General features: G+C 38.3%; 1 protein-coding gene across 1 annotated transcript in view; it reads left to right on the forward strand.

Annotated features, from left to right (window-relative positions):
* The window catches only part of LOC100661161 (zinc finger protein 709-like), a 28,370-nt gene that overhangs the window by 2,941 nt on the left and 5,980 nt on the right, over positions 1 to 19,449 (forward strand). Inside the window, exons 3-4 of the mRNA XM_010593303.3 lie at positions 17,955 to 18,081; positions 19,038 to 19,200. Of these exons, the coding sequence (XP_010591605.1) occupies positions 17,955 to 18,081; positions 19,038 to 19,200 (290 nt within the window). The remainder of the gene's footprint in view (positions 1 to 17,954; positions 18,082 to 19,037; positions 19,201 to 19,449) is intronic.

The raw sequence follows: 19,449 nt of genomic DNA on the forward strand, positions 1-19,449 counted from the left end.
TCCTGTAAACGTATGTGGATTCTCAAACCTGTGACTGGAGTCACCTTTCATATGTGACTTTCTGAGCTGGCACCAGGGGGTGAGACCCTTGGGCCTTGTTGCTTTGTGTTAAATGACAGAATCTCTCCTGACCAGAGTCTAAAGATGGAGAAGATCTTGCTGAGGAGGCCGGGCCCCAGGCACTCCAGAGCCATCCTTGTCCCATCACTGCAAACAGTGTTCCTGGCTTCCCCCAGGTAGTGCAGTCTTTTCTGTGCAGTTCTCTGACTGCAGTGCCACCTCTCACACTATGTGATGGAGTAAAAAAGGGGAGAGAGAGTTAGTTGGGGAAGGCCCTGTTTGTGAGGTCCTGGATGGGGCTTGGTGCTCTCATGTTGTCACCAAAGGCATGAGGCTGTGGCAGTGAGTCCAGCTGGTAATTTGTGGGGTCTCCAGACCAATCCTTTTTTCTAGTAGGTAGTGCTTTTGCACTGAGCCTCTTAGATGTGTGAGAAGCATGATTCTTCAGTGTAGGTCCTTGTCCTCCCATCTATCTGTGACTAGAGCTGGTGTTAAATCCCTGTAATTTCTTACTGTTCTCCACAGTCTTGAATTAGAATCTAAAATTACAGTGTTGTCTTTTGCTAGAGAAACTTAGCCTGTGAGATGTGTGTATCTAAGTTCTTGGGTTTACAGGTTCCACTGGAGGAAAATTTCTTGATCAGTTGTGTTTCTACTGAGAATTTTTCAATTTAGTAGATATAAACTTCTCAAACACAGAGGAGTGCCTATTACAACTGATGTAAAAGTTACTCTAAACTTTACTTAAACCATGAGAAGGATCGTAAAGGTTCCTGTTACATTTAACAAATCATGCCAGAAGTCTTAATTTAATTTGTTAAGCATTTTAGCTATTTTTCAAAAATTTTTTATTGTGGTTTAAGTGAAAGTTTACAAATCAGGTCAGACTCTCATATAAAAATTCATATACACCTTGCTATATATTCCTAGTTGTTCTTCCCTTAATGAGACAACAGAGTACTTCTCTCCACCCCGTATGTCTCTGTCTTTTCAGCCAGCTTCTGTCCACCTCTGCCTTCTCATCAACCTTCCAGACAGGAGCTGCCTACATAGTCTCACTTGCCTACTTGATCCAAGAAGCTCACTCCTCACCAATATCATTTTCTGTCTTATAGTCCAATCCAATCCCTGTCTGAGGACTTGGCTTTGGGAAGGGTTCCTGTCTTGGGTATTTCAACCATTTTTGAAACATTCTCCTAACAGATAAAATGGAAGTACAGACTCCCTGGTCACTGTGTTTAGAAAGAGAGCTGTAATTTACCTTTTTATGATGTGTAAGGATGTATTAGACCATTTAATGAGAATTAGGTGTCCTAAATGATTAACGTTGAAATGATTTTGGAATTACAAACACGAATTCCTGGTAAAAAGACATTAAATCTCACATTTGGTTTATATCACAATTAAAGGTGCAGTTTATTTACTTAAATTGTGTTTTTCCAGTAGATAAAACTGCAAAGTTCAAAACTCAGTATGAACTTGAAAATTTACTTTATGAAAACTTGTTCTCACTCTTGTCCTCATCCACCCATTCCTCTTCCATCACCTCTCTTTATTTATTTTTGTTGAGCTTTAGGTGAAAATTTAAAGCTCCCGTTAGTTTCTCATACAAAAATTTTTATACATATTGTTATATGACAGTAGTAGCAATTATAATGTGACAGCACACTCTCCCTTTCTACCTCTGGTTTCCCATGTCCATCCTGTCCCTTCCTGCCTTCTTATCCTGCCTCTGGACAGGAGCCACCCATTTGGTCTTGTGTATCTGCTTGAACTAAGAAATACACTGTTCACGAGTTTTATAGGCCAGTTTAATCTTTGTCTGAAGAGTGGGCTTCAGAAATGGTTTTAGTTCTGGGTTAACAGGGTATCTGGGGGCCATGGCTTCAACGTTTTCTCCAGTTGTAGTCACACCATTAAGCCTGATGTTTTTATGTGAATTTGAGTTCTGCACCCCGCTTTTCTCCTGCTCTTTCAGGGACTCTGTTGTGTTCCCTGTCAGGTCCCTCATTGGTGATAGCTGGGTACCGTCTAATTCTTCTGGTCCTCAGGCTGATGGTGTCTCTGGTTTTTGTGACCCTTTTTTCTTTTGAGCTAATATTTTCTGTGTGTCTTTGGTGTTGTTTATTCTCCTTTGTGGGTTGGGATCAATTGATACGTCTTAGATGGCTGCTCACAAGCTTTTGAGACCCTAGATGCCAGTCATCAAAGTGGAATGCAGAACATTTTCTTAATAAACTTTGTTATACCAGTTGACCCACATGTTCCCCAAATCCGTGGTTCCAAGCCCCCAGCCCCTGCTACTCTGTCCCTGGAAATGTTCAGTTGTATTCAGGAAACTTCTTAGGTTTTGGTATAGTCCAGTTGTGTTGTCCTTCCCTTCACCTAAGATAATCCTTGTCTACTCTCTAGATAGTAAATTCCCCTCTTCCTCCCTCCCCACCCTCATAACCGTCCAAGAACATTTTCTTCTGTGTTTAAACCTTTTCTTGAGTTAATAGTAGTCTCATACAATATTTGTCCTTTTGTGACTGAACTGATTTCATTCAGCATAATACCTTCCAGATGCCTCCACCCTGTGAGATATTTCCCAGTTCATCATTGTTCTTTATCCTTGCATAGTATTCCACTGTGTGAATATACCATAATTTGTTTATCCATTCGTCTGTTGATGGGCACCTGGGTTGTTTCCATTTTTTTGCTGATATGAACAGTGCTTCAGTGAACATGGGTGTGCATTTATCTATTTGTTTGATGGCTCTTATTCTCTGGGATGTATTCCAGGGAGTGGGATTGCTAGATTGTATCATACTTCTATTTGTAGCCTTTTAAGGAAGCGCCAAATCTAATTCCAAAGTGGTTGTACAATTTTACGTTCTCACCAGCAGTGCATAAGTGTTCTAGTCTCCCTACAACCTCTCTGACATTTATTCGTTTGTGTTTTTTTTCTTTTTTTTGATTAATGGCAGCCTTGTCGGAATAAGATGGTATCTCATTGCAGTTTTGATTCGCATTTCTCTAATGGCTAGTGATCTAGAGCATGTCCTCATGTATGTCTTAGCCGCCTGAATGTCTTCTTTGGTGAAGTGTCTGTTCATATCCTTTGCCCATTTTTTAATGGGTTATCTTTTTGTCGTTGAGGTTTTGCAGTATCTTTTCGATTTTAGAGATTAGACCCTGATCAGATACGTCATAGCCAAAAATTTTTTCCAGTCTTTTGCTGAAGTCTTTGGATGAGCATAAGTATTAGATTTTTAGGAGCTCCCAGTTATCTAGTTTTTCTTGTGGTATGTGTGTTAGTTGTGGTTTGTATTCTGTTTATGCCATGTAGTAGGGCTTCTAGGGTTGTCCTATTTTTTCTTCCATGATTTTCATTTTAGATTTTATATTTAGGACGTTGATCCATTTTGAGTTAGTTTTTGTCCACGGTGTTAGGAATGGGTCTTGTTTCATTTTTTTGCAGATGGATGTTCAGTTATGCCAGAACCGTTTATTAAAGATACTGTTTTTTTTTTCCCCCTATTTAAAGGACTTTGGACCTTTGTCAAATATCAACTGCTTATTGGTGGATGGATTTACGTCTGGATTCTCAATTCCATTCCGTTGATGTATGTATTTATTGTTGTACCAGTGCAAGGGTGTTTTGGACTATCATGGCAGTATAATAGGTTCTAAAATCACGTAGTGTGATGCCTCCCACTTTAGTCTTCTTTTTCAGTAATGCTTTATCTAGGGCCTCTTCCTTCTCCATATGAAATTGGTGATTTGTTTTTCCATCTCGTTTGAAAATGTTATTGGAATTTGGATTGGGATTGCATTGTATCTGTAGATTGCTTTGAGTAGAATTGACACTTCCACAATGTTGAGCCTTCCTATCCATGAGCAAGGTATGTTCTTCCACTTATTTAGGTCTCTTCGTTTCTAGCAGTAATGTCTTGTAGTTTTCTTTGTATGGATCTTTTATGTCTTTGGTTAGATTTATTTCTAAGTATTTTATCTTCTTGGGGGCTATTGTAAATGATACTGATTAGGTGATTTCCTTTATGAAGTTCTCTTTGTTGATGTAGAGGAATTCAGTTGGTTTTTGTGTTTTGTCTGGTATCCTGATTCTTTGCTGAAATCTTCTATTAGTTCCAGTAGTTTTCTTGTGGATTCTTTAGGGTTTTCTATGTATAAGATTATATCATCTGCAAATAAGGATGCTTTCATTTCTTCCTTACCAATTTGGATACCAAAAAAAAATTTTTTTTTTTTAAACTGTGCTTTAAGTGAAAGCTTACGATTCAAGTCAGTTTCTCAGACCAAAACTTATACACACATTGTTATATGACCCTAGTTGCTCTCCCTACAATATGACAGCAAACTCTTTCTCTCCACTCTGTATCTCCCATGTCCATTCAGCCAGCTACTGTCCCTCTCTGCCTTCTCATCTTGCCTCCAGACAAGAGCTGCTCACGTGGTCTTGTGTCTTCTTGACTAAGAAGCACGCCCCTCACCAGTATCAGTTTTTGATAGTCCCATCTAATCTTTGTCTGAACAGTTGGCCTCAGGAATGGCTTTAGTTCTTGGCTAACAGAGAGTCCAGGGGCCATGAGATCTGGGGTCCCTCCAGTCTCAGCCAGACCATTAAGTCTGTTGTTTTCACTAGAACTTGAGGTTTGCATCCCACTTTTCTCCTGCTCCATCAGGGATTCTCTGTTGTGTTCCCTGTCTGGCAGTCATTGTTGGTAGCTGGGCACCATCTAGTTCTTCTCTTCTTAGACTGTGGAGTCTCTGGTTTATGTGACCCTTCCTGTCTCTTGGGCTCATATTTTCCTTGTGTCTTCGGTCTTCTTCTTTCTCCTTTGCTCCAGGTGGATTGAGACCAGTTAATGCATCTTAGGTGACCACTTGCTAGCTTCTAATACCCCAGACACCACTCACCAAGGTGGTATGCAGAACATTTTCTTAATGTACTTTGTTATGCTAATTGAGCTAAATGTGCCCCTGAAACCATGGCCCCCAGGCCCCTGTTACTCTGTCCCTGGAAGTGTTTGGTTGTGTTCAGGAAACTCCTTAGCTTTTGAGTTAGTCCAGTTGTGCTGACTTTCCCTGTATTCTGTATTTCCTTCCGTTCACATAATTCTTGTCTATTATCTAGATAGTAAATTCCCCTCTTCCTCCCCACCCTTATAACCATCAAAGAATATTTTCTTCTATGTTTATACCTTTTCTTGAGTTTTTATAAAGGTGGTCTCATACAATATTTGTGCTTTTGTGATTGACTAATTTCACTCAGCATAATGCCTTCCAGATTCCTCCATGTTTTGAGATGTTTCACGGATTCATCATTGTTCATTATTGTTGCATAGTATTCCATTATGTGAATAATTTGTTTATACATTCCTCCGTTGATGTGCATCTTGGTCGTTTCCATCTTTTTGCTATTGTAAACAGTGCTGCAGTGAACATGAGTATGCATATATATATTCATGTGAGGACTCTTTTTTCTCTAGGATATATTCCAAGGAGTGGAATTGCTGGATTGTACGGTAGTTCTATTTCTAGCTTTTTAAGGAAGTACCAACTCGATTTCCAAAGTGGTTGTACCATTTTACAATCCCACCAGCAGTGATAAGTGTTCCAGTCTCTCCACAACCTCTCCAACATTTATGATTTTGTGCTTTTTGGATTAATGCTAGCCTTTTTAGGGTGAGATGGTAATCTCATTGTAGTTTTGATTTGCATTTCTCTAATGGCTAATGTTTGTGAGCACTTCCTCATGTATCTCTTAGCCGCCTGAATATCTTTTGTGGTGAAGTACCTGTTCACATTTGATCATTTTTTAATTGGGTTATTTGTCTTTTTGTTGTTCACGTTTTGCAGTATCTTGCAGATTTTATTGATTAGACACTGATTAGATTTGCCGTGGCCAAAAATTTTTTCCTAGTCTCTAGTTGTCTTTTTACTGTTTTGGTGTGAAATCTTTGGATGAGCATAAGTGTTTGATTTTTAGGAGCTCCCAGTTATCTAATTTCTCTAATGGTGTTTGTGCATTGTTAGTAATGCTTTGTATAATGTTTATGCCATGTATTAGGGATTTAGCATTGTCCGTTATTTTTTTTTCCTCTGATCTTTATCATTTTAGTGTTTATATTTAGGTCATTGGTCCATTTTGAGTTGGTTTTTGTGCATGTTGTCAGGTATGAGTCTTTTTGCATTGTTTTGCAGATAGATACCCAGTTATGCCAACACCATCTGTTAAAGAGACCATCTTTTCCACAGTAAACAGACTTTAGACCTTGGTCAGGTATCAGCTGCTCATAGGTGTATGAGTTTATGTCTAGATTACCAGTTCTATTCCATTGCTTTATGTATCTGTTGTTGTACCCGTACCGGGCTGTTTTGGATAACACAGCGGTATAATAGGTTCTACAGTCAGGTAGAGGTCTCCTACTTTGTTCTTTTTTAGTAATGCTTTACTTATCTGGGGCCTCTTCCCTTTCCATATGAAGTTGGTGGTTTGTTTCTTCATTGGAATTTGGGTCAGGATTCCATCACATGTGTAGATCACTTTGGGTTGAATATTTTCACAGTGTTTAATCTACCTGTTCAATCTGTATGCTGAGCAAATAATCCGAGAAGCTGGACTATATGAAGAATGGAGCATCAGGATTGGAGGAAGGCTCATTAACAACCTGCATCATGCAGGTGACCCAACCTTGCTTGCTGAAAGTGAAGAGGACATGAAGCACTTATTAATGAAGATGAAGACTACAGCCTTCAATATGGATTACACCCCAACATAAAACAAAAATCCTCACAACTGGACCAATGAGCAGCATTTTCATAAACGGAGAAAAGATTGAAGTTGTCAAGGATTTCATTTTACTTGGATCCACAATCAACAGCCATGGAAGCAGCACTCAAGAAATCAAGAGATGCATTGCATTGAATGTGTTGAAGAGTAAAAATGTCACCTTGAAGACTAAGGTGCACCTGACCCAAGCCATGGTATTTTCGGTCGCCTCATATGCATGTGAAAGCTGGACAATGAATAAGGAAGACCGAAGAATTGACGCCTTTCAAGTCTGGTGTTGGCGAAGAATATTGAATATACCATGGACTGCCAAAAGAACAAACAAATCTGTTAGAAGAAGTACAACCAGAATGCTCCTTAGAAGCAAGGATGGCAAGACAGTGTCTTATATACTTTGGACATGTTGTGAAGATGGATCAGTCCCTGGAGAAGGACATCATGCTTGGCAGAGTACAGGGTCAGCGGAAAAGAGGAGGACCCTCGACGAGGTAGATTGACACAGTGGCTGCAGCAATGAGCTCAAGCGTAACAACGATTGTAAGGATGGCTCAGAACCGGGCAGTGTTTCATTCTGTTGTGTATAGGGTTGCTATGAGTCGGAACCAACTCGACAGCACCTAACAACAAAACAATGTTCCTATCCACGAGCAAGATATGTTTTTCGACTTACGTAGGTCTCTTTTGGTTTCTTGCGTTAGTGTCTTGTGGTTTTCTTTGTATAGGTCTTTTATGTGTTTGGTTAGGTTTATTCCTAGGTATTTTATCTTTTCGAGGGCTATTGTAAATGGTGTCGATTTGGTGATTTCCTCTTCGACATTCCCCTTGTTGGCGTAGCGGAATCCAACTGATTTTTCTATGTTTATCTTGTATCCTGATACTTTGCTGAAGTTTTCTCGTGGATTCTTTAGGGTTTTTTTCTGTATAACATCATAAAAAAAAATTTTTTTTTAACATCATACCATCTGCAAATAGGTACTTTTACTTCTCCTTACCAATTTGGATGCCCTTTATTTCTTTTTCTAACGTAATTGCTCTGGCTAGAACCTCCAGCACAGTGTTGAATAGGAGTTGTGATAAAGGGCATCCTTGTCTGGTTCCCTTTCTCAAGGGGAATGCTTTCAGATTCTCTCCATTTAGGATGATGTTTGCTATTGGGTTTGTGTAAATGTTGAGGAATTTCCCTTATATTCTTTATGTGTTGGATTACATTGACTGGTTTTCTATTGTTCAGCCATTCTGCATACCAGATATGAATCCCACTTGGTCATGGTGAAATTTTTTTTTTGTTTTTTTATGTATATATGTTGTTGAATTCTGTTGGCTAGAATTTTGTTGAGGATTTTTGTATCTGAGTTCATAAGGGATATTTGTCTGTAATTTTCTTTTTTTATGGGGCCCGTGCCTGATTTTGGTATCAGGATTATGCTGTTCATAGAATGAGTTTGGGAGTATTCCATCCTTCTAAACCCATAAAAACCCAGTGCCGTTGATTCCATCCTTCTGTGCACTCAAAAATACCTTTAGTAGTAGTGGTGTTAACTCTTTCTCTGAAAGTATGGTAGAATTCTCCATTAAATCTGTCAGTGCCTGACCTTTGTTTTTTTTTTTTGGAAGTTTTTAAATTACCTTTTCAATCTCTTCTTTTGTTATAGGTTTGTTTCGTTGTTCTACCTCTGTTTAGACTGAGGTAGTGTGTTTCTAGAAATTTGCCCTATTCCTCTAGGTTTTGAAATTTGTTAGAGTTCAGTTTTTCATAGTATTCTCTTATGATTCTTTTAATTCCAGTTGGGTCTGTTGTGATATCATACATCTCATTTCTTACCTGAGTTATTTGCTTCCTCTCCTGTTTTTCTTTTGTCAGTTTGGTGAATGATTTATCGATTTTTTTTTTTTTTTTGATCTCTCCAAGGAATCATCTTTTGGTCTTGTTAAAACTCTTTCAGTTATTTTTCTATTCTCTATTTCATTTAATTCTGCTCTAATTTTTATTTTTTGCTTTCTTCTGGTGCCCAAGGGCTTCTTTTGCTGCTCTTTCTATTTGTTCAAGTTGTAGGGTTAATTCTTTGATTTGGGCCCTTTCTTTTTTTTGGATGTATGCATTTGTTGCTATAAATTGATTTCTGTGCACTGCTTTTGGTGTGTCCCAAAGGTTCTGGCAGGAAGTACTTTCATTCTCATTTGATCCAATGAATTTCTTTATTCCGTCCTTAATTTCTTCTATGACCCAGTAGTTTTTGAGAAAGGTGTTGTTCAGTTTCCATATATTTGATTTTTTTTTCCCTTTTTCTGTTATTGATTTCTACTTTTATGGCTTTATCATCAGAAAAAATACTTTGTACAATTTAGATGTTCTGGATTCTGTTAAGGTTTGCTTTATGGTCTAATAACGTGGTTTATTATGGAGAATGTTCCGTGTGTTGGAAAAGAAAGTATGCTGGAGTGTTCTGTATTTTTCTGTGAGGTCACGTTTGTTGATTGTGGCATTTTTTTTTTCGTATCTTTATTGAGCTTCTTTCTGGATGTCCTGTCCTTCATCAAAAGTGGTGTATTGAAGTCTCCTGCTATAATTGTGGAGCTGTCTGTCTCACTTTTCAATGCTGTTAGAGTTTGTTTTTGTGTATTTTGGAGCCCTGTTATTGGCTGTGTAAATATTTATTATGGTTATGCCATCCTGGTATATTGACTTTATCATTATATAGTATCCTTCCTAATCCTTTGTGGTGGATTTAAGTTTAAAGTCTCTTTTGTCAGAAATTAATATTGCTACTCCTGCTCTTTTTTGATTGCTGTTTGCTTAATATATTTTTTTCCATCTTTGAGTTTTATTCTTTGTCTTTAAGTCTAAGGCATGTCTCTTGTAGACAGCTTATAGACGGATGGTGTTTTTTAATCCATTCTGCCGCTCCGTCTCTTCATTGGTGTATTTAGTCCGTTCACATTCAGTGTAGTATGAGTTTAGTGCTGTCATTTTGATGTCTTTTGTGTGTGTGTGTTGTTGACCGTTTCTTTGTTCCACCCAATTTCCTATGCTGGGTCATTTTTCTTCATATATTGTTTATTTATCTTTTTCATTGTTGTAGCTTTTGTATTTGCTGAGTCTTTATGTTTTTCTTGTTTTTTTTTTTTTTGATGTGTAGGGTTGTTAGTTTCCTTTGTGGTCACCCTAATATTTACCCTTATTTTTCTAAGTTTAAACCAAACTTTTATTTCTTTATGTTGCCTTGACTTCCTCTCCACATGAAAGATCTGTGACTACATTTTTTAGCCCCTCTTTTTTGTTTTAATGTTGTCATGTTTTACATAATGATGTCTGTTTCCCTGTTTTGAGGGTTTTAGCTTTGATTTATTTTTGTGATTTCCCTGTCTGGGTTCATATCTGGTTGTTATGTCCTGTGTTCCGGTCCTGGGGTGTTATCTGATTTTATTGATTTTCTAACTAGACTCCCTTTTGTATTTCTTGTAATTTTGGTTTGGTGTGTACAAATTCCCTAAACATCCTTTTATCTGGAAATGCCCTAATTTCACTATCATGTTTGAGAGGCAGTTTTGCTGGATATATAATTCTTGGCTGGCAGTTTTTTTTTCTCCAAGGCTTTATATATACGTCATCCCATTACCTTCTTGCCTGCATCGTTCCTGCCGAGTAATGTGAGCTTATTCTGATTGGTTCTCCTTTGTAGGTGACTTTTTCTTCATCCCTAGATGCCCTTAAAATTCTCTTTGGTTTTGGCAAGCTTGATTATAATATGTCTTGGTGCCTTTCTTTTGGAATCTACTTTGTGTGGGGTTCGATGAGCATCTTGGATAGATATCTTCTCATCTTTCATGGTATCAGGGAAGTTTTCTGCCAACAAATGTTCAACAGTTCTCTCTGTAATTTCTGTTATTGCCACCTGTTCTCATACTCCAATCACTCATAGGTTATTTCTCTTGATAGGGTCCTACATAATTCTTAGAGTTTCTTTATTTTTTTTTAATTCTTTTATCTGATTTTTCCCTCAAATCTATTGCTGTCACATGCTTTTTCTTCAATCTCACTAGTTTTGATTTCCATTTCCTCAGTTCTTCTCTGGTGACTTTCTGTGGTGTTGTCTAATTTTGAAATTTTATTGTTAATCTGAATTTCTGTTTGCTCTCTGTCCATGGGTTCTTGCAGCCTATTTGTCATTATGCTTTTCTCTAATCTTCTTAAGTTCCTCTTTTGCTTTGTCTGTGTGCTCTTTGGCTTGCTCTGCCTTTTGCCTGATCTCCTCAAGAGTTGTGCATGTTTAGTATCCCCCCCACCACCCCCCCTCATAATTCCAAGACGTTCTCTTTGTTTGGCAGATTTCTTGATTCTTTGTTTTGGGTGCTTGCTGAAGCCATCTCTGTCTGCCTCTTTATGTGATTTGATATTGACTGTTGTCTCCGAGCCATCGTTGAGTTGTATTTATTTTATGTTTGTTTAATGTGTCCTACCTTCTTGTTTTGTTTTGTGTTGATATGCCTAAATAGGCTATTCACGTGAGCTAGTTTGATTATTCGCAACTTTGACGGTTTTACGGCCCGTCACCAGATGGTTAGAGCTGTTACTAGGTATGTGAGCCCAGAAGTCCATTTAGTTTTCTTGTATGGATTCAGCTCAGGTGTCCATGTGGTCAGTCACCAAGTTTTATTGACTCGAAACTTTCAGGTGAGTTTGCCTTGTAAAATGTTCAGTACGCTGGTAATTATTTTCCCATGATTTTGTTCCAAAGAATAGAAGAAAGTGGGAAAACATCTTGATTCCTTTTATGAGCATAGCTTAATTTTGGTACTCAAATCTGACAGGATCATTAGCAGAAAGGAAATTACAGGTAATTCTCTTTCTTGAATATAAATTTACATATCAACATTCCCAATCTAGCTGTGTTTTATAAAAAGGTTATATCATGGCCAAGTTCTGTTCATACAGTGTGATTCAGTACGAGACCCCCCCCCCGCCATGAGAAATAATAGTATAATTGCAGGGGGGGGGAAGAAAAACAATAAAATTCAATGCCCATTCATGATTTATAAAAAGAAACAACAACAAAAATAACTCTTACCAAATTAGGAGTAGAAGGGAAATGTCTTACTGCCACAAAGAATATTTACAGAAAATGGGAGCAAGCATCCAACTTCATGGTGCAATGTTAAAAACAAGAATGAGACAACAATGCTGAATATTCCCACTTCTACTAGACTACACGGAGGTGAAGCCCACCGCAGTATTGGCAGGCAGAGAAATAAAAGGGATAATTATTGCAAAGGAAGAAATAAAACTACATTATTTGCTGATGTTATTGAATAAATATAAAACCCAGAAGACTATGCATAAATTGATGAGTTAATAATTGAGTAAAATGGCAATTTTCCATAAACAATGTTGGTTAAATTCGCTATCTGCATGGATAAAACAATTATTCTGTAATCCTGGCTCACATCATTCACAAAAATCAGGAAGATTATAGTTCCAATGTGAAAAGCAAGAACTTTTAAAGGAAAAACAGGAGAGAATATTTTCAGGTTTGGAAGGCAAATGTTTCTTAAACAGGAGAGACTTTAAAGGAAAATGTTAACAAATGTAACTACATTAAAATTTTTCTGATCATGAAATAGCATAATTAAGATAGTTGAAAGATCAAGTTTCACCGTGGAAGAACATATTTAAAATAGTTGTAACAAATAAAGAATCATATAGTTCTACAAAAGAATAGGATAGGCAGAAAAACTCATTTGAAAAAGGATATGTGAACAAGTACTTAATAAGATCTCCAGAGAAACAATACAAATATGAGATAGTGCTCTGGCTCATATGTCAGAAAGAAAATGCAAATAAAAATCACAGTGAAATAGCTCAAAATAGCCCCCAAAATAGTTAAAATTAACCGTACTCACTGTATCAAGCATTGGTAAGAATATGGAGCAACTGGCATTCTCATGTGTTGCTGGTGGAGTGTAAATTGCTATAAACATTTTGGAAAACTACATGGTATTATCTACTACAGTGGACATTTGTATACTGTATAAGTCAGCAGTATAACATATCTTCACCAGACATACATAGATGGAGATACTCATTAGAGCATTATTTGCAGTAGCCAAAGCCCATATACAAGCCAAACATCCATCACCAGCAAAATGAGTAAGTAAAATATGATGTATCAGCATAATTGAATTTGATCCAGCAAACAAAAGTAAATGAACTGTAACTGCCTGCAGTGACATGAATGAATCTCTTTTGGGTAAAAGGAGTCGGGCAGATCTAATCAATGGGGTTAGAAATCATGAATGTGATTTCTTTGGAGATGGGAGATGGAGTAATGACTGAAAAGGGTCAGCTGAGAGCCTGGCTGTGTCCTGTTTCTTGGCCTGTGTATTACACCAGTGTTCGCTTTTTGATAATTGATCAATCTGTATATGATGATTTGTGCCCTTTTCAAATTACAGTTCAATAAATATGTTTAAAAATATATGAAAGTGCAACAGTGAATAAAAAACAACTGCTACCCAACTGAAAAGTGCCCAGGGGTTTAACCAGGAAGTTTGAAGGAAAAAGGAACTAAAACAGTTATTTAGAGTCAATGCCAACTGGAAATTTGTCTTATTGAAGGAGAAATTGTAAGATATACATGTATGTATGCTTATATATGTAAATACACATATATGTGTATAATATGCATACATGTAGACGTGTGTGAAGTTGTCAAGGGTTTCATTTTACTTATATCCACAATCAATGCTCATTGAAGCAGCAGCCAAGAAATCAAACAGTGCATTGCATTGGGCAGAGTTGCTGCAAAAGACCTCTGTAAAGTGTTAAAAAGCAAAGATGTTACTTTGAGGACAAAGGTGCACCTATCGGAATCGACTCGACGGTACTGGGTCTGGGTTAACCCGAGCCATGGTGTTTTCAGTCATCTCATATGCATGCGAAAGCTGGACAGTGAATAAGGAAGACTGAAGCACTGATGCCTTTGAATTATAGTGTCGGCAAAGAATATTGAATATACCATGAACTGCCAGAAGAACGAACAAATCTGTCTTGGAAGAAGTACCGCCAGAATGCTCCTTAGAAGCAAGGATGATGAGAGTCTCACATAATTTGGACACGTTATCAGGTGGGACCCAGTCCCTGGAGAAGGACATCGTGCATGGTAGAGGATCAACAAAAAAAGAGGAAGACCCTCAATGAGATCAGTTGACACTGTGGCTGAAACAATGGGCTTAAGCATAGGAATGTTTGTGAGGATGGCTCAGGGCTAGGCAATGTTTTGTTTTGTTGTACATAGGGCCGCTATGAGCCAGAACCAACTTGACGGCACCTAGCAACAACATACGTGTGTCTGTGTGTAGACCAAAACAGTTGTCCTCTAGTTGGTTCTGACTAGGTGATCATAAGTGTGCCGAGTAGAACTACTTCATAGGGTTTTCAAGGCTGTGACCTTTTGGAAACAGATCACCAAGACTACTTTCAGTTTGACTCTGGGTAGTTTCAAATCACCAACTTTTTGGTTAGTACTCTAATGTTTAACCATTTGTGCCACCCCAGGACTCCCCAATAAAGCATAACGAGTTTAGTAATAGAGGAGTGTACAGGATGTTGAAAAAGCAGGTAGGCAGTGACTTCAACGCGGAGTGCTTCCCGGGTGAGATGACTCAGGCTATTGATGCATGTATTCCCCTTGTAGACAGGTGAGTGTGTGTATCTGGAGCAAGGCAGAAGAACAAATGCATTAATGCATACTGCAGTGAATGCGAATGAGTAGTGTGATAGTTGCATATAGATGACAGTGTTAAACATTAGCACCGATCTAGTAGAGGTAGGCAAGACCAAAGCCTTTTGACTTTTCTAAGAGTCTGTACTTTTTCCAGAAGAACAAAGGAAGCAATATGGGGTTTGGCTCCTGGGGGAGAAGTATGATCATATTGACATGTAGAAATATCACTAGTAATGGTGTATGGAAGAGAAAGATTCAGGACTGAAGGCAGGGTACCACAGAAGGAAGTTATTGTGATAACAGGAGAGAAGTGGTTAGATGTTTAAAAAAAAGTGGTGGAAGTAGAAATGAAGATGAAATGGATTTGAGATGACTTTAGAGAACGGAAATAGTGTAGTTTTGAAACTCCCTGAGCTGGGATAAACATTTTGATGCAATTTACGTACAAGGGGACATTTTGTTTTATCTCTTTTACCTCCTGGGAAGCCCTGAACTTTGTCCAAAGTCAAATCCAACATGACATTTAGTGATCATTTTTGCGTGGTTTATTAGAAAGGATCCAGACTTTGCATCCAGACGTCTGATTTCAGATTCCATCTTTGCACTTTTTTGATTTTGCAAATATTGCTGTTTTTGTTTCCTCATATGTACCATGTCGGAGTGATGAGAAGATCAAATAAGGAATAACCTGACACTTATTGCTTGATTCGTAAATCTTAATCAGTGTATTTATAAGACTTCTGCTGTGCACTACACTATATGGGAGAGAGGTGATATAAGGAATTTCTAATTCATATGAATAGAGTAGACTGCATATAGGCTTGTAAATTATCGGTGTATATGAAGAATGTGTAGGTGCTGTTGGAAAAATAAAACATGTTCTGGATTTAGATGAATTCTAATAATGAACACAAGCGTTAAGTATCCCTTTTAATACCCAATTATCTTCTGCTTTGAATTTTTTTTTTCTTACCAAGCTAGGATTCACTCACCAGTGTTTTCTAAAATGATTATTTTGCTTCTCCCTGCACTAACTCAATAAAATGTTTGTCTTACTGCTTATCCCCTTACTGTGATACATTCTTTTGTAGAATTTACCACCACTTAACATTTGATTTATTGTCCATGCCCACGTGAACTTAGGTCTGTGTCAATATTGTGCAAATCAGTTTTATTAAATGAAGAAGCCAGAGATAAGGGCTTGAAGGAAAGCAGTCTTGCCTGAGACCGTTTTCTAATTAAGTAGGTTTTTTCCTTTGTCTTCTCTCCCTCATACCCAGCAGGGCTCTAGATCATCCATGATGTTGTTGGAGAATAACAGAGTGAATAACAACAAAACTGTATGCATATGAACAAAAATACAGTTGTCAGGAATTTAGGCTTCAAAGGCAAATTGACTTGCATTCTGGCTCAGGAATGTTGAACAAGTGGTTAATTTATTGAAAAATAGGTGATAGACATGTAAAAATTCATAATTAAAAAAATAATATTCTGTTTTCAGAAGATGGTCCTATTACCTCCTGATTACCTGTGTGTATATATACACATGTGTATACACCTTGCTGTGAAGTTGATTCTTATTCATAGCAACTGTTTTAGTCAGCTAGTGCTGCTATAACAGAAATACCACAAGTGGGTGGCTTTAATAAAGAGAAGTTTAGTTCTCCACAGTAAAGTAGGCTAAAAGTCCAAATTCAGGGTGTCAGCTTCAGGGGAAGGCTTTCTCTCTCTGTTGGCCTTCTCATCAGTTTTCCTCTGGACTAGGAGCTTCTTTATGCACGGACTCCGGATCCAAAGGACGCTCTCTGCTCCCAGCACTGCTTTCTTGGTGGTATGAGGTCCCCCTCCCTGCTGGCTTCCCTTTTTATCTTGAGAGATAAAAGGTGCTGCAGGCCGCACCCCAGGGAAGCTCCCTTTACTCTGGATCAGGGATGTGGCCTCGGTCAGGGTGTTACAATCCTAGGGTAATCCTCTTTAACATAAAATTTCAATCACAAAATGGAGGACAACCAGACAATATTGGGAGTCATGGCCTAATCAATTTGACACGTATTTTCGGGGGATACAATTCAATCCATGAGAGCAACCCTATAGGACAGGGTAGAATTGCCCCGTACGGTTTCTAAGGAGCAGTTGCTGGATTCGAAGTGCCAGCCTTTTTGTTTAGCAGCTGAACTCTTAACTACTGGGCCACCAGGGCTCTGATTACTTGGGTACTTAAAGACAATAACACCAGCTAAGAGCAGTGGTTGGCAATTCATTTCTGTGGTCCCCTCGGCCTCCGTTGGCTGGTGTTATTGATTGAACTGTGTCCCCCCAAAATATGCGTCAGCTTGCTTAGGCCATAATTTCCAGTATTGTGGTTCTTTTCCATTTTGTGATTAATGTCATTTTCCTATATGTTGTAAACCCTAATCTCTGCCATTGGTTAATAAGGCAAGATTGGGTTATGTTACAGTGGATTAGAGTGGAATGTAATACCCTTACTCAGGTCACATGCCTGATCCAATGTAAAGAGAGTTTCCTTGCGGTGTAGCCTGCATCACCTTTTATCTTACAAGTGGTAAAAGGAAAGCGAAGTGAGCAGAGAGTGGGGGAACCTCATACCACCAAGAAAGCAGTGCCTGGAGCAGGGCGTGTCCTTTGGACCCGAGGTTCCTGCTCAGAAAAGCTCCTAGGCCACAGGAACACTGATGACAAGGGCCTTCCTCCAGAGCCGACAGACAGAAAAAGGTTTCCCTTGGAGCTGGCGTCCTGAATTCATACTTGTAGCCTACTAGATCATGAGAGAATAAATTTCTGTTTATTAAATCCACCCACTTGTGGTATTTGTGTTACAGCAGCAGTAGATAACGAAGACAGCTGGCGAGAGGCAAAAGGAAAAGCTGCAAGTCCTAGTGTTTCTAAGTTGTTAGTATCTCATCATACTTTCACCCTGTCCTTCATATTTTGTAGAGTGTTCTGGTGGGTCTTATGGAAAGAGGTAAAATTGATTTTTTTCAGAAGGAAATGATCTCAGTAAGGAAATGAGACTAATTTGTAGAGCATTTGTGTAATTTCTCCCATGTGCTCTGACTATTCTAGACCATAAAGATAGAGAAAAATAAGACTGGAATTGGTCACAGTAAAACTGTGGAGAGAGAAATTTGTGTGCTGAAAGTATTGTAAAATCTATGTGGCAGGATGCAGTCAGTGAGAAAGAGAATGTAGATAGTGAAGGAAAGATGCTGATGGCTAATCCTAGAGTAGACCCTCGTACTATACAGAACCTTGTTTCAGATTCTCGGTTCCTCAGTACTCTTCAGTCCCACCCATTCTTTTGCACTCATTAGAGTTCATGGTACTTTTGTGAACTAGAATGTCGGATGTTTTAGGACTCCGTGGTCATTGAGGATGTGGCTGTGGACTTTACCCCAGAAGAGTGGGCCTTGCTGGATGTTGCTCAGAGGAAACTCTACAGAGATGTGATGATGGAAACCTTCAGAAACCTGGCTTCAGTGGGTAAGGATGGCATCATTTTTGTTATTTACTTCTTGAGCGAACAAATATACTCATCGATCTTGCTCCAGTATTTGGGCTGAGGAATGAGAATACATTGTTAATGAAGACAAGCATGGTAATATGCTCTATGGAGTTCACATAGCTTTGCTCCCATATGAACACAAATCTGTGTATTAAAGTGACTTTTTATTTATCTTATTAAAAAAGCCTTGAGGTTCTTTAAGTGTTGTAACTTTCAGCATTGACTCTAGGTGTCACATTGGGGCACAGAGAGATTTGTGGCTTGGGACCTTGTAAATTGTTCTACTGCATTTATTACAAGTTTAACATGATTTTTTTTTTTTTGCAAAGAATCACACGTTTTATCTATGGACACTCTGAAGACTAAAGTGTCAGGAAAATGTTCATTGCTCTTCCTGTCTTCCCTCATGATGTGCCTTTCTCCATGAGTGCTGTGTCAGCTAAATGCATTTGTTCTCTGGAGAAGCAAGAGAAAGATCTGACCAGTGTGGCATCTTCAGAGCCACCGTGTGGGGGGAGCACCAGGAAGGGAAGAATCCTTTAAAGGACCAGTCCTACATAGAGGGAATTAGATTAGAATAAATAAATTAGAAAAAGTCTCTTTTGGGTTGAGGAGACTGAACTTCCCTGACAGTTGAGCTTCATGTGTTTATGGAGAAAGACCTTCTCTTTTCACCTTATTTGTACATTGTGCATTTCCATGTTATATGTGCATTGTGTTCAATATCTTTCTCCTTTACTCCTAATTATAAAAAAAAAAAAAAAATTTTTTTTTTAATAATACCTCATATATATCACTGTCATTCTCAATCTTCAAATAGCAAATTGCTTTTTGACCATCAAACAGCCAAATTCCTCGAAGTCTTACTTTGTTCATAGGTGATCTTATTCCTCCTAATAATTCCCTTGTTTTATATTATAAACCTTGTCTTCAGTCATTGGTTCAGGTTCTCAAAACCTTAATGATGGAGAAAAATTATCCAGTGAACATCTAATGGTGCGATTCAGGAGGAATGACTCCTGGTGCTCCATGCTGGGAGAGATCTGTGAATTGCTTGGCTTTGAAGATCAACATAAAATCCTGGGGAGATATGTGAGGTGAGTATCATTCATATGAATGCCTCAGCAGAAAGCATTAAGGTATCATAACAAAAAAGAAATACCACACACACTAGCTCTAAAATTGTATTTACGTAATTTCACAATATGATATTTTCATTAATTTGAGTCACAGATTGAATATTCCAAATGTATTTTACTTGTGTACAATTAACAGAAGCCCCATATTTTAGAAAACTGGTGACGATAATGATGGTGTCTTTGCCAGATGATTTAACCAATGAAACA

Source organism: Loxodonta africana, chromosome 3 (genome assembly GCF_030014295.1).
Source record: "Loxodonta africana isolate mLoxAfr1 chromosome 3, mLoxAfr1.hap2, whole genome shotgun sequence".
Lineage (NCBI taxonomy): Eukaryota > Metazoa > Chordata > Mammalia > Proboscidea > Elephantidae > Loxodonta > Loxodonta africana.